At 33.7% G+C, this 13,580-nt stretch overlaps 5 protein-coding genes across 5 annotated transcripts; 1 reads left to right on the forward strand and 4 right to left on the reverse strand.

The window, feature by feature from the left end:
* Positions 1–870: 870 nt before the first annotated feature.
* Positions 871–5,704, forward strand: LOC129802345 (adenosine deaminase AGSA). Its single transcript, XM_055848506.1, has 3 exons — positions 871–1,092; positions 1,965–2,936; positions 5,340–5,704. The coding sequence occupies exons 1-3, from the start codon at positions 996–998 to the stop codon at positions 5,702–5,704; spliced, it is 1,434 nt and encodes a 477-aa protein (XP_055704481.1). The 5' UTR covers positions 871–995.
* LOC129798876 (low molecular weight phosphotyrosine protein phosphatase 1-like) lies at positions 5,697–6,419 on the reverse strand. The gene is made up of 2 exons (XM_055842337.1): positions 6,363–6,419; positions 5,697–6,297 (listed from the first exon to the last, which is right to left on the reverse strand). Exons 1-2 carry the CDS (start codon positions 6,409–6,411, stop codon positions 5,849–5,851), a joined length of 498 nt encoding a protein of 165 aa, XP_055698312.1. The 5' UTR covers positions 6,412–6,419; the 3' UTR covers positions 5,697–5,848.
* Positions 6,420–6,521: 102 nt separating this feature from the next.
* On the reverse strand, positions 6,522–7,227 carry LOC129798877 (low molecular weight phosphotyrosine protein phosphatase 1-like). The gene is made up of 4 exons (XM_055842338.1): positions 7,140–7,227; positions 6,891–7,081; positions 6,668–6,829; positions 6,522–6,614 (listed from the first exon to the last, which is right to left on the reverse strand). The coding sequence occupies exons 1-4, from the start codon at positions 7,177–7,179 to the stop codon at positions 6,522–6,524; spliced, it is 486 nt and encodes a 161-aa protein (XP_055698313.1). The 5' UTR covers positions 7,180–7,227.
* Positions 7,228–8,223: 996 nt separating this feature from the next.
* LOC129798879 (low molecular weight phosphotyrosine protein phosphatase 1-like) lies at positions 8,224–8,990 on the reverse strand. The gene is made up of 4 exons (XM_055842340.1): positions 8,881–8,990; positions 8,636–8,823; positions 8,414–8,575; positions 8,224–8,350 (listed from the first exon to the last, which is right to left on the reverse strand). The coding sequence occupies exons 1-4, from the start codon at positions 8,918–8,920 to the stop codon at positions 8,258–8,260; spliced, it is 483 nt and encodes a 160-aa protein (XP_055698315.1). The 5' UTR covers positions 8,921–8,990; the 3' UTR covers positions 8,224–8,257.
* A 1,592-nt stretch (positions 8,991–10,582) lies between these two features.
* On the reverse strand, positions 10,583–11,505 carry LOC129798878 (low molecular weight phosphotyrosine protein phosphatase 1-like). Its single transcript, XM_055842339.1, has 4 exons — positions 11,380–11,505; positions 11,136–11,323; positions 10,911–11,072; positions 10,583–10,847 (listed from the first exon to the last, which is right to left on the reverse strand). The coding sequence occupies exons 1-4, from the start codon at positions 11,417–11,419 to the stop codon at positions 10,755–10,757; spliced, it is 483 nt and encodes a 160-aa protein (XP_055698314.1). The 5' UTR covers positions 11,420–11,505; the 3' UTR covers positions 10,583–10,754.
* Between the last annotated feature and the right edge of the window lie 2,075 nt (positions 11,506–13,580).

The raw sequence follows: 13,580 nt of genomic DNA on the forward strand, positions 1-13,580 counted from the left end.
GGTATCTTACTTACCTGCAGTATAAACGTACAAACACTTTATATATTGTTTTTTTAATTTTTTTTCTAAATAAGGATATTTTAAAATATTTATGATAGTCTAAATTCATTGTTTAATAAGTTAAATTGCTCAACTCCTCATTAATTTTTTAGTCTCTGTATCAGAAAAGCCAATATTTAAATGTTTTATATCAAAATTCTACCATTTGTAACTAATAGGTTTATGATTAGCCCTAATTTAGAATTGCATTCAATAACCCGCAAGCTTGTCATATTTTCCACTCTTCCCACAAATATTTGCTAAACTATTTGGTAGAACAGACAACAGAGACTTATCTGATAAAAGAGTATGTTGCAACTAAATTATTTTGTTGGAAAAATAAGTACTGAAATTGACCAAGAGGTTAATAAGTGCTATACACGGTTCACTTAAGCAGAAATAGTCGAAGATCGATAAGATCTTCGACGATCTTATGTTCTATTTTTGTGCGAAAGATCGATAAGAATTTTACTAATAAAAAATAAAATGTTTGTTTAAGGAATCAATTCCAAGTAATTTCTTTTACTAAAACCCAGCAATATTTATTTTTGTCATATTTTCCTGAAAGCCGTATAATTGATCTAAAGTCAAGGACTGTTTAAGTATGCAATTCACGTTTAATTAAACAATGATCTGTTAATCTTTATGCTAATATCAACAAGAATTTTTCGATTTTCCACTCACAGTTCATTAAAACACCTGCTTAATCCCCTCTTGGGATTGACAAATGTTACGGGAGCTTTTTTTATCACGTTCAAAATGCTTTTTTGCACCCGCAGATGAATTATCAAGAGCACCAAGTGGAACACTAAATAATGTTAAGTATTTGTCGGGTACTGGTACAATAAAATATTTTAGGCGTTTCATTAGTTAAAAATCGGTGCTTGATAGCGCTTCTATTGCGGAAAACTTACAAACGTTCTTATAACTTTACAAAGTATAAAGTTTAATATATAATGCAGGAGAGTTTAGTACTATTCGTGCTACTTGTTTTGTTTGCAATCCTTGTGAAATCACGAAGTGTTCCTGAAGAGAGATTTGCGTCGTTTTCAAGTAAGTTTTAACAGGATAAACTGTAAATTTTCTAAGTGAGTTAGTGTTCTGAATAAAAATTAATTAGCTATGAATATTCTTTTCAATTTAGAGATACAATCTCTAACGCTTTGTGAGTTGTTCTAAGCTTAACTTTACAAATATATCTTCCCACCAAATCTGAGATAAAGAAAGCTTGAAGATTTACTTTCAAAATTAAAGATTTTCTTATCAAAGTTACAGGCTAATGATTCATATAACTTAATCTTATCTCAAAGTTTTCTTTAATTAAAGGTTTAATGGTCCTCCTGATCAGCTTTTAAGTTCAAGGAATCCTTAAAGAATTCATGTTTTCTATTTTACCTTAAAAATTAAAAAATTTTCATTCGAGAATATGAATAATCCTTTAATGGCCGATTTAAAGAAATAACACCTTAAAATTTATCTCAGAATTGAGAGGATCAGTTCAATTTTTTAATCTGAACTGCATCAAAAGCTTTAATTTCAATCATTGAACCCAGGGAGGTGACATTAACTCTGAAAAATGCGACCGGTTTTAGAGTAAATTTTTCCCTGTTTTCGTACACATTTCACAAGATATCTGCAAAACTATGTAGGTTGCCAATTTAGGGTTTTCGGTTGCCTATTAAATATTAAATTGGCCTTTATTTTGCATTTATATATTTTGCTAATTCATCTTACAATGACAGAAAACAGTTAATAAACTCAAAAAATTTTTTGGCTCGCTAGAAACTTGTGGGAAGCATAAGAAACGTCATGCCCCTGATTGAACCACTATAGTCAAATAAACAATTAATGGATTAATAGATAATTTATGATTATAAAGTGGTGAAGTTCCAATGATATTTTATAATAATTATTCTTGCTCTCAGGATATGAATTCACACGAAATGCTATCAAAGAATTTGAAGAAAGAATTCGTTTGGGAGCAATCTTTCTGAATGAGAATGAAACTTTAGCCAATGAGATTATAATGAAGCACAAGACAGAGGAAATCCAAGCTGGACTCAATAATTCTGCAGATTTCCTGGCTTCCCATCATTTTTTCAAAGTCAAAGATAAAATTGAAGAGAGTGAAGTGTTCAAGTTCATCCAGAAAATGCCCAAAGGGGCCAATCTTCATGGTCATAGCAGTGCTATGGTATCTTTAGAGTGGCTCCTTAAGAATGCAACATATCGTCCTGGAGTGATTCTCTATACAGATCCTAACAACGTCACCAAATTGACTTTCCGACGACCTGATCCTCCCACTCAGTGGTACTACCTAGCCGATCTGAGGAATTCATCAGGCGATATAGAGGCTTTCGATAAGTGGTTGGAGAGTAAATTAACACTCTACACTCCCACTCCTGAGACAGATTACCCAGACATTGATGTAGTTTGGACGAGATTCGAACATATGTTCAGTACAATTCATGAACTCCTTCGATATCTACCACTCTTCCTAGACAGCTACAGGCAGATCCTACAGGAACTCGCTGATGACAATGTCATGTACACAGAATTTAGATCAGGATTTGGGGATCTCTATGATGATGCTGGAAAGACTTACGATGCCGTTGAACAAACTGAGCTCCTCATAAATCTCGTGGAAGACTTTAAAAAGGAAAATCCGAATTTCTTCGGGGCTAAGGCCATCGTATCTGGCAGCCGAAATCAACTTCTTCAGGGAAATATGAGAGACATTGAGGCTTTTATTACCCTCAAAGAACGTTTCCCTGATTTTATTGTGGGCTTTGATGTTACAGCTCAGGAGAAGAATCACAATGCAAATTTCAAGTTCATTGAAGCTCTGCAGAGACTGCCAAGAGGCACTAAATTTTTCTTTCATGCGGGAGAAACCAGTAAGTTTCTATTTTAAACCAATTATAATTTCCCAGGTTTCACCTGGGAATGTTAATATACAAATACCGCTCTTTTGATCCGAGATTTATTACAGCCATATATGATAGGTCGGTCAACTTTAATTTTGTTACTTATTCCTTTTACTTAGAGTGTGATAACTGATTAAAATAGTAAAGAATGAACAATACTCAGCGAATTCCAAATGTTATAAATTAGTAAAATTTTGCTACCATTTAATTAAATTTGGTTTAAAAAAATTTTGAATTTGGATTTCGGTCTGGTATTTATAATATGGTATTTATGAAAGCTCTATTCTAAAACTACTAAATGTGCTTTATAAATATTTTTTGGGAGAAATTTAGTGAAATGACAACTTTAAGTTGTAAAATCGGTAAACTTTACAATTTTTTTTTTAAATTTTGAAGTCATATTAAATTGTAACTAAATACAATTATTTTATTCAGTTTTTGGGGCCACATAGGCTCTAATTTTAGTTCCTTACATTTTAAAAAATTAAATAGCTTAATATTCAGAATTCAGCAAATATTTGGCAAGGTAAAACGAAAATTCAGTTAAAGTGTTTACGTGTGTTACAAAGACTAAAAACCGGTAGTGCCCATGCTTTGCATGGTCCCAAGTTCCAAGCTTCATAATAACTAAATTTTTCCTATGTTTTTCAATAAGTGTGACTCATTGCCCGCATATTTTAAAATACCCATATTGCGGAGTCACATTTATTCAGAAACATAGGAAAAATTTAATCATCATTAACTTGGGACCGTCCAAAGCATGGGCACTTTCCTCTATTATCTTCTTTCATTTTTTATCTGTTTTATACATAATAAAAAAAATGATTCAATCTTTTAAGCATATAAAAGTAGGTACAGCATTTGAACTATATTTTCTGAAATTTGCATTAAAATATTTTTAAAAATTCAACAGTTGTGAACAGAATTTCGGAAATCTTTTTTGAAAAGACTTACTTTGCGGTAATCACGATTACTCGGTGTAGGTAGATAAATCTGCAGTCATAAAACTAAATATTTCTTTTTAGCTGATGAGTCAATCTTGTACTTGAAAAAAAGACTCTTTGTTTCTTTCATCACTATTCATTTTACAACACGAAAGTTAGTGTCAAAATACTTCGAAAATGGTAATTTTGAACAAAATTCTCCTAAAATCCAAATTGCATTTTTTTTCAAAATCCGCCGCTTGAATACGAGTTTGGTTTAACTCACCTTCTAGGAAAATTTAGTTTTTTTGACTTCTAATAAATTATAAAGGTGCTTGAAAATCAGGTCCCATGACTGATTTTTTAAATTTGTTTTTATTGAAAATTTCAGAAAATATAGTTTAAATGCTATGCTTTTATAAGCTTAAGAGTATAAAAAAGTAAATACTTTTAGAGAAAATATGCTTTTATTTACTCTTCTTGACCCCATCATAACCCCATAAGTAACAGTTTTTAATTAGAATAGAATTTGAATAAATGACTCGGATCAGCAAAGCTATGTAGCTTTTCTGTCTTCAGACTAGAGGTTTAGCCCAGTTCCCGAATGTGTTAAAATCTTAAATAGCGAGAACTTTTCCCAAGAAACAATTTTTTCTTAATATAGTCTTGTAGAAATCCTCAAGTAAGGCACTATAGGATCAAAAATCTTTTTATTTGCTTATAACGCTCTTGGTTCCATCACTGAGATAACTATAAGTAAAGTGGCGCACTCTTAAGGATCTTAAGAGCGTCTATAGGAATTTCAACGGAAAATTCTCACTTTAAATTTTTTAAAAGTGAACTAAAAGACTTGTTTAATACTTGGTTCTGTAGGGCAGCTATTTTTCTTCTTGGGTTATTGGTTTTTAGAGTTTAATAGGAAATTTATCGTTAAAAATCTAATCCTGAGTTAAATTTTTCCAAAAAATTGTGGTTGATGAAATTAGAGCAGTTAAGCCATATGGCTAAGCCTTATGCCTTTGACACACCTACGACTTAAGCCGAGAGACGACTTAGTGGAAAATGATGGAAATGTAGTTTAACCATTATTTCTAATATAATTACGCTAAGCCGTCTCTCGGCTAATCCTCAGGTCTGTCAAGGTCCTTAGGGCTCAAGCCCGTATAATTGTCCTCATTTCAGCTTTATAATAAGAAAAAAAGTTAAGAAAACAATTAACTATTCTTCTTGTTGATTTGTAATATTGGAATCCAGCTGTTATGCTAAAATTAGCAACGAAATGTGCTAAAAATATTCTTTTTCTGTGTTTTATCAATAAGTTCCGCTAGATAATTAATTATTATTGTAAATTTAACTGCGAAACTTTTTTTCTGAAACGAATAACTTTTTTGGGACGGTGGCGAATAATTTCATCAGCTGATATTCTCTATTTAATTTTTTTATCTAAAAGATTGGTACGGGACTAATGTCGATGAGAATTTGATTGATGCTATTCTGATGAACACGACCAGGATCGGTCATGGTTATGCCCTCCTTAAACATCCTTATTTGTTGGAGACTGTGAAGAAACAGAGGATTGGGATTGAAGTGAATCCGATATCCAATCAAGTTCTCCATCTAGTCAGTGATTTAAGGAATCATCCGGCTAGTTTTTACCTGTCTCAGGGCCTTTCTGTCAGCATCTCCAATGATGATCCTGGTTTCTGGAGTGCCAAAGGACTCAGCTATGACTATTATTACGCTTTTATGGCAATAGCTCCAGCCAATGCTGGATTGGAGACTCTCAAAAAATTCGCATGGACTTCTCTTGAGTAAGAATCATCGAGCTTTAATACTTAAGATGTAACATAAATAAATTTTTTCTAGGCAAAGCGTCCTGTCGGACAAAGAATGGATGACTGTGAGTGACATGTTTCATGCACAGTGGGACAAATTCATCCAGAATGTAACTGCTGAAGATCAATCGGCAGCGTGACATCTCCTTGTCGCTCCGTGAATTCTCAGAAATCCTACACAACTCCTACTGATCTGCTCAAAACACCGCCTAAATCCATGATCTCCTGTCTCAAAATACGGGTCAAGAATTATATTATCCCTCTCACTGTCGTACCGTCCAAGAAGTTCAATCTTTGCTGGTGAGTCTGGAGGAGCCAACTTCTCGAGGTCTTCAACATTTCTAGGGTCCATTCCAAAAATAAAGTCAAATCTGTAGAAATCATCTTGGTTGACTTGCCTGGCGATGTGGCAAGTATCAATTCCGTGTTCCTGGAGAACTTTTAAACACCTGGGCTCCGGAGGGAGCCCCACATTCCACGATGCTATCGCTGCACTATCGATTTCCCATGTGGATGATTGCGGTAGGAGATTCTTCATCACAGCCTCAGCCATAGGGCTACGACAGGAGTTTCCTGGAGTCACAGAAAATCAAATAAAAGTTCCTTTTCTCAGGAGTTTTATTCAAAACAGTAATTACCAATGCAAACAAATAAAATTCGCAATTTTCTTTCACTAGTTGCACACATTTTCTTCACAGTTGGCTTGACACAATGTCGAGAGATCTATTTTTAGGAAGAGACACAGTGGTCATGTGGAAATGCGAGGAAAACCGGTGATGTGAGTTTTGGCGGGCAAATTAAATTCTTCCCTCGGTGGTTTGTGCCAGGAAAGCTTTGCAGGATCTCACACATTGGACGTAGCACTCTTCAAATCCTTCCAATCCAGTATCCTGCTCAAGAACCAATCATCAGGCATTTATCTTTTAAAAATTCGGTTACTTACACAATAGGGATCCCTGATGTTTCTCTGACCCTCAGGATCAAAGTCCCCTAGAAGGAGGATATTCGCTGAACTATTTGCAGGAGCTCGCTCCTTCAGATCACTGATATTCCAGCGATCCATTCCGAAGATATAATCAAATTTATTGAAGTCTTCTTTCTTAATCTACCAAGATAAATATATTTACTTTTTAGATAGATTAAATTCAAAAATAGATTTCGGTTACCTGTCTGGCTTTATGATGTCTGAACGGAAGATTGTGCTTAGCCATCGTTTCTATAGATCGACGATTAGGATTTTTGCCCACATGCCAGTTAGCAATAGCAGCACTGTCAATGTTCCATTTATCCTCCTGACCAGCTTTTTTCACCTCATCCATAAACACAGCCTCAGCAATTGGAGAACGGCAAGTATTTCCTTAAGTTTCCCGCCAAAATTAGTAAATCTTTTTAAAATGTTTTAAGGGCTTTCTTACCAAGGCAGACAAAGAGAGCAGATTTTGTAGTTCCGTCCATAATAAATTAACTAATTCTTATACCATTGGGGAGATTTTAGAGAGTATTTTCACACTAGATGGGAAAATTCTTGACATGACTCATAATGCAAATACAGCATAGGAAAGCACAAGATGGAAGAGGTAAGATTTGAAGAAGAAATTCGTTAAAAAGGGCAGTTCAGATTAGAGAAATAATATGAAAACCCATCAATTTAATCTGAAAAACTGTTGAGATTGACTGAATTAATCATAATGATCATGACTGATGTGAGGAGTAAGGTAATTTAATTAGGGCTTTGATATCTCGTTCATGGTAATATTAGCTTGTCAGGAGGATAGGTAACGCATTCTTCAAAGGTCTTAAATCCGAAATCCAGAGCTTATTCATGTATTAAATCGGATTGGTTGGATGTATTCAAGGATGATCTCAAAGTTCTAAAAACAATATTTACGTATTACGGAAATTTCCTACCAAATTTCTCGCACTTTTCCTCTAGAAAATTTTTAATTTTTTTTTAGATCTTTGGGAAGATACTCTATCATTGAAAACCCTACACTGAGGAAAAAGGGGGTGCGATTAACTTTTTTTCCTCGTAACTTTAACACTTTTTAGCTGTAAAAATATATCAACATTTTTTAATGTTAATTTTACACCTTTTTAAGGGTAAAATTAACCTGAAAAAGCGTAACTTTAAACCATAATACACCTAAAAAGCATAATATTTACACCGATTTCGGATTAATAATGCAGGGTAAAATTAACACTTCCGGAATGTTATTTTAACTTTTTCGGATTTCTCTCACTCAGTGTATGAATTGGATGGGATGGTCTGAGTACTTTAATTTGAGTTAACAATTTATATATCATAAATATTTTGAAAGAAAAAATATGATAAATCGTTAAAAGAGAGCATTTTTAAATGGGCTTCTCCAAATAAATGCAATTGACAATGAAAATATTGCTTTTCAGTAATGTGTTTCAACAAAAAATACAAATTTACAAAATTTTTAATTTTTCTAACACTAGTTTATCACTTTTTAATTTTGATAGACAGTTCTCTTTATAAGAAGACACCTTCAGACTGTTGGTAGATAAATTAAATTCTTCCCTCAGTAGTTTGAGCCAGGAAAGCTTTGCAGGATCTCACGCATTGGACGTAACATTGCTTAAAGCCATCCGATCCAGACTCCTGAAAATAAACGAAAAATAAGTTTTCAAATCAAATCAAAAATTTTTAAATCATTTAGCTGACAAAGTATGGATCTTTGATGATTTTCTGATCCTCAGGATCGAAGTCCCCTAGAAGGAGAATCTTTGACGAACAGTTGGCTGGAGCTAGTTTCTTAAGATCATTGATATTCTCATTGTCCATGCCGAAGATATAGTCAAATTTATTAAAGTCCTCTTTTTTAATCTGTGAAATGATTATTTCTTTATATTTTGTATAATCATGCTCAGAATGGATTTGGCTTACCTGCCTAGCTCTGTTGTTGTAAGACAGATTGTGCTTGGCCATAGTCAACCTGGCTCGGTGGTTAGGCTTTTCACCTAGATGCTTGTTAGTAATACCTGCACTGTCAATGTTCCATTTATCTCTTTGCCCAGCTTGCTTAACCTCATCCATAAACACAGCTTCAGCAATTGGTGAGCGGCAAATGTTTCCTGAAATTCCCGCCAAAATTAGTGGATCTTCAGAAAATGTTTTTAGAGTCTCCTTACCAAGGCAGACAAAGAGAGCAGATTTCTTATCATCTGCCATAATTATTTGGGTAATTGTTGCGGAAATTAAGGATTTTTGGACACGTTTTCAGATATTTTGAAGCACTTTCCATGACATCCGGAGACAAATGCTAGTATAGCATACCAAAGCAAAAGATGGAAGAGGTAAACTTTGAAGAAGAAATCCGTTAAAAAGGCAATGCATCTGAATATTAAAGTAGAAAGCAGACATCGTGCGTTTGATTAAAATTGATAAAGTTGAATATAGTAGGATCAATATGACTTATATGAAGAATTAGGGGTCTAATCGGTCTAAAAGGATTTCACAAGGACATACAGGAGTCTTGGCTTTATGTGTCCCCTCAAGACTGACACTGAAGGAAGCACTCTGGCTTTTGGGAATTGTCAAAAACATTTCGAATGAAGGATTCACGGAGATCTGACTGATCAGGCATTTGTCTTTCGTTTTAAAAATTATTCTTCTTGTAATAAAAAGTCATGAATTATTACTTGCTGAAGAACTTTTTAAGTTTTAAAGACTTCAGGAGAATTGCTTTGCTCCCTTTTATTCTATATAGCCATATTACTTCGTATAAAACTTAATAATCATTCGTCATTAAGTAAAAATCCAAATCTCTGTCCAGCTTCATTCCTGCACTGAGAAAAAAAAGAGGGTGCGATTAACATTTTTTCCTCAGAACTTTAACACTTTTCAGGTGTAAAAATATATAAACATTTTTAATGTTAATTTTACACCTTATTAGGGGTAAAATTAACATGAAAAAGGATACCTTTAACCACTAATACACCTAAAAAGTGTAATATTTACACCGATTTTGGATCAATACTGCAGGGTGAAATTAACATTTCAGGAATGTTATTTTAACTTTTTCGGATTTCTCTCAGTGTGTATTCTACCGCTGTGCTTGTAGCCCTTAAATTTGTCTTCATTGTCCTCACAAGATCATCCTGGATTAAGATTGTTTAAAGCTGGGTGGACGAGGTGGTAAGCGATCGATATTCTCCGTTTTTGTCTCCCGTATCCAGAACTATATCTTATAGTAATAGGGGGTTAGATACACAAAAACGAATGTACGTTAATTTAAGTACTTAATTAAGTACTTAACCAAAGCCAATGTCTTATTTTTAAGTAGTTTCAAAACAATTATACTTCTTAAATGTATAAAAATTAGATAAATTAAATAACTAACATGTATTACCTGCAAGGGCGTATCGAGGAAGGGTCAGGGTGTGACTTTTGACTCTCCCTACACGATATTCAAAAGAAATGAAAAAAAGCCATAACACTGAAAGTAATTTAAAAAAATACTAAGATTTAGCACCAGAGCATTTTCAAATCAAAAGAGAAAAGCGCCTTTATGGGTTTAAATATAATTTGTTTTCTATATATCTTAAATATATTTATATATATATCTTAAATATATTTTGTTCTTTTATATTTTGTATCTCTTGACCTTTTCAAAAAGCTCAAAATTCATCCAATTTGCAATGAAAATGGATTTATAGTGAATTTTTAAAAAAGCATTGCAGAAAATCTAATAGAAATCTCAAAATAGTTCTTCAAGATGACTTTGGGGAAACTTTTAATTAACTTTTCTTAAAGAAAGCTGAAGTGATATTTGTAAAGAGCTTAAAGGGAATGCTCAAGTTTTCAAAATTTCCAAAAGTCACAGACTAAAAATTCTTTATATCTCAGGAATTTATTTCAATAAGATTTACCAAAACAGTTAAATAAAATTCATAATTTTCTCTATTTGCTCTTTTTCGTTTTGCTTGGCACCGAAGAGATAGCACTGGTCCTGGTCAAGTGGAATTATTAGGAAAAACCAGTGACAAAGATCTTGTTGGATATATTAAATTTTTCCTTCGGTGGCTTGAGCCAAGAAAGCCTTGCAGGATCTCACGCATTGGACATAGCACTGTTCAAAACCTTCAGATCCAGAATCCTGACAATGAAATAAAAAAAAATAGTAAACTCATTTTCAAGTGACATAACTCATTAAATTTACATAGTAAGGGTCTCTGATGATTTTCTGACCCTCAGGATCAAAGTCCCCTAGCAGGAGGATTTTTGCTGAACTATTGGCCGGAGCACGCTCCTTCAGATCACTGATATTCTCCCTATCCATCCCGAAGATATAATCAAATTTATTGAAATCCTCTTTCTTAATCTGTAAAAAAGAGATTCATTATTTTTTGTTATGTCTGGAATTTATTCCTGGGATTCCCTTTACCTGCCTGGCCCTATTGCTGTAGGGCAGATTGTGTTTAGCCATTGTCTCCCTGGCTCGATAATCGGGATTATTTCCCGCATGCCAACCACCAATAGCTGCACTGTCAATGCTCCATTGATCCTCCTGACCAGCTTGCTTGACCTCATCCATAAACACAGCCTCGGCAATTGGTGAGCGGCAAATGTTTCCTGAAATTCCCGCCAAAATTAGTAAATCTTTTAAAATGTTTTTACGGCTTCCTCACCAAGGCAGACAAAGAGAGCAGATTTTTTAGCTCCTGCCATAATCACTTGCGTAATTGTTGTGGAAATTAAATTTTTTTAGACACGTTTCACAGAGATTTTGAGATACTTGCCATGACACCGGATGATGGTACAGCACAGCGAAGCACAAGATGGAAGCGGAAAAATTTGAATGAGAAATCCGTTGAAAAGGGCAGTGCAGCTGAAGGTAAAGATAACCATTGCCGAATTTATGCATCAGTCCCAAATTAAGAGCTTTTAAAGATGATAACAAACGAGATAATTCGGCCTTCAGCCCTAGGGTTGACCATATGGATTTACATAATTTCTTATCAGTCAAGATTTTTTGGAAAAATGTAATTAAAGGATTGCATTACTAACGGTAAATGATATAGTAGATTCTTGGATTTTTCACGCGTTGTTAAAAAATCCATGACTCCTGAAGATCATGAAACTTAAAAGACTCCAGTGATCCATGTACTTATCTTATTCCTGATGGTGTGAAAGCCCATATCCCCCATCCCCGAGAAACGATAAATCGTAATACCAGAATCAAGAACATTGAGAGGATTCGAAACTGGAGAATGTTGGTCACGACAGGCTTGAATGTAAAAATGAACCAAGATGAGATCGATCTTCTGGTCCATATCAACTTTCTAGATATCCCAAGATGCTACTGTCCTCAGACTGGGAGTATTTCTGAGTTCCACTGAGCTCGGAGTAGTTGAATTGACCACCTTCTGGACATTTGTTTTCATACGCAGACCATGCCCCTGGCAAGTTTCCTGAAATTTGAAGCCACTTTCTCATATTTCAATTTAAATTTATATGCGATTTTTTTGCACTCGCGACCGTTCCGCTAAATATCTAAAAAAAAGTGAGAAGTTTTAATTAAAGAAAATAATTTTTCCTGACTACCTGAAGTTATTTCTTTCTAATGTTTTTACCAAATCACAAAGTAGAAAGATGTAGGAATCTAGGATATTTTTTGAAAATCTCCAGCTATTTGCTATATAAAAAATATTTGTGCACAAAAATAACGAATTTTCAAATTTTCACGTTGGTGCTTGAATTTTAATATTTTTAATATTTCTAATTTTTTTAAGCAAAAACCTCTTGGGAATAGAAACTATTATAACTATACATAATATTTCTCAACAAAGTAAAAATTATAGTTTATTGGTATTTTCAAGAAAGCTTCATAATTTTCATGGGTCATATATGACCCAATCGTCCTTAAAGGTAAAAAAAAACACCGAATCTGTCACTAGTGGATTTTCGAAGATTTGATGGTAGACTGTTTCCTGTTTTTGTTTATGTGTGTGCAAAATAATTAATTATTCGTGTAATATTGTGTGATAATATCAATTAGCTGAGATTTCCCAATGCAATACTGACTGAAGAAGGTAATATTTTGATAATTTGTAAGGTACTTTTGCGTATATGTTGTAAATTCAAAACTTTTTACTCTTTTAGATGACTTCAAAAATGGAAAAAAATCATGAACAATGAACCAGAAATCATCCACATATTATGCCCGGAAAATAGCGATGATGCCGACAATCTTGTCCTGAACGAAAGCGACATAATATATTTGGAACAAGACGTGGATGAAGTGGACTTTGAAGTCTTCATCGAAAACGCGTCAACTCCGGAAGAACTCCCGGATCCACAGCAACGTACAACTGTACGTCTGAAATTCCCAGAGACAAACAAGCAACATTTTATCTACCCATTACCATCAAACATGTTTCGAAAAAAACTAAGGTGCACATGGTGCTATCAGAAAAAAGGTTTAATAAGACCAATTGTATTTGTGAGGCATGCGACATTTATATCTGTGTTACCTTACCAGTATGCGAAATTTGTTTTGGTGAATATCATAAAAATTAAAAATGAAGTTAATAATACATTTTTTCATAAAAATTGTTGTTTTTGTGTACAAGTCTTCAAGAGTCTTTGAGACCAAAAATTGAATGAGATTTTTTAAAATTAATTTTTGATCGTTTTAATTTTTACTCGTACTCTAAATTTTTTTTATTATTACAAATATATTCAAGTTATTTATCTTTCAAAAATAACAGCGCAAACGAGTAAACTTGTCGTCTGGAAAATGTTGTGCTTTTTTACCTTTAAGGACGATTGGGTCATATATGACTCATAGTTTTCCAGGACTCCTAGGGATGGGAAAATTTCTTTTTAA

The sequence above is a fragment of the Phlebotomus papatasi genome, chromosome 1, assembly GCF_024763615.1.
Source record: "Phlebotomus papatasi isolate M1 chromosome 1, Ppap_2.1, whole genome shotgun sequence".
NCBI classification, from domain to species: domain Eukaryota; kingdom Metazoa; phylum Arthropoda; class Insecta; order Diptera; family Psychodidae; genus Phlebotomus; species Phlebotomus papatasi.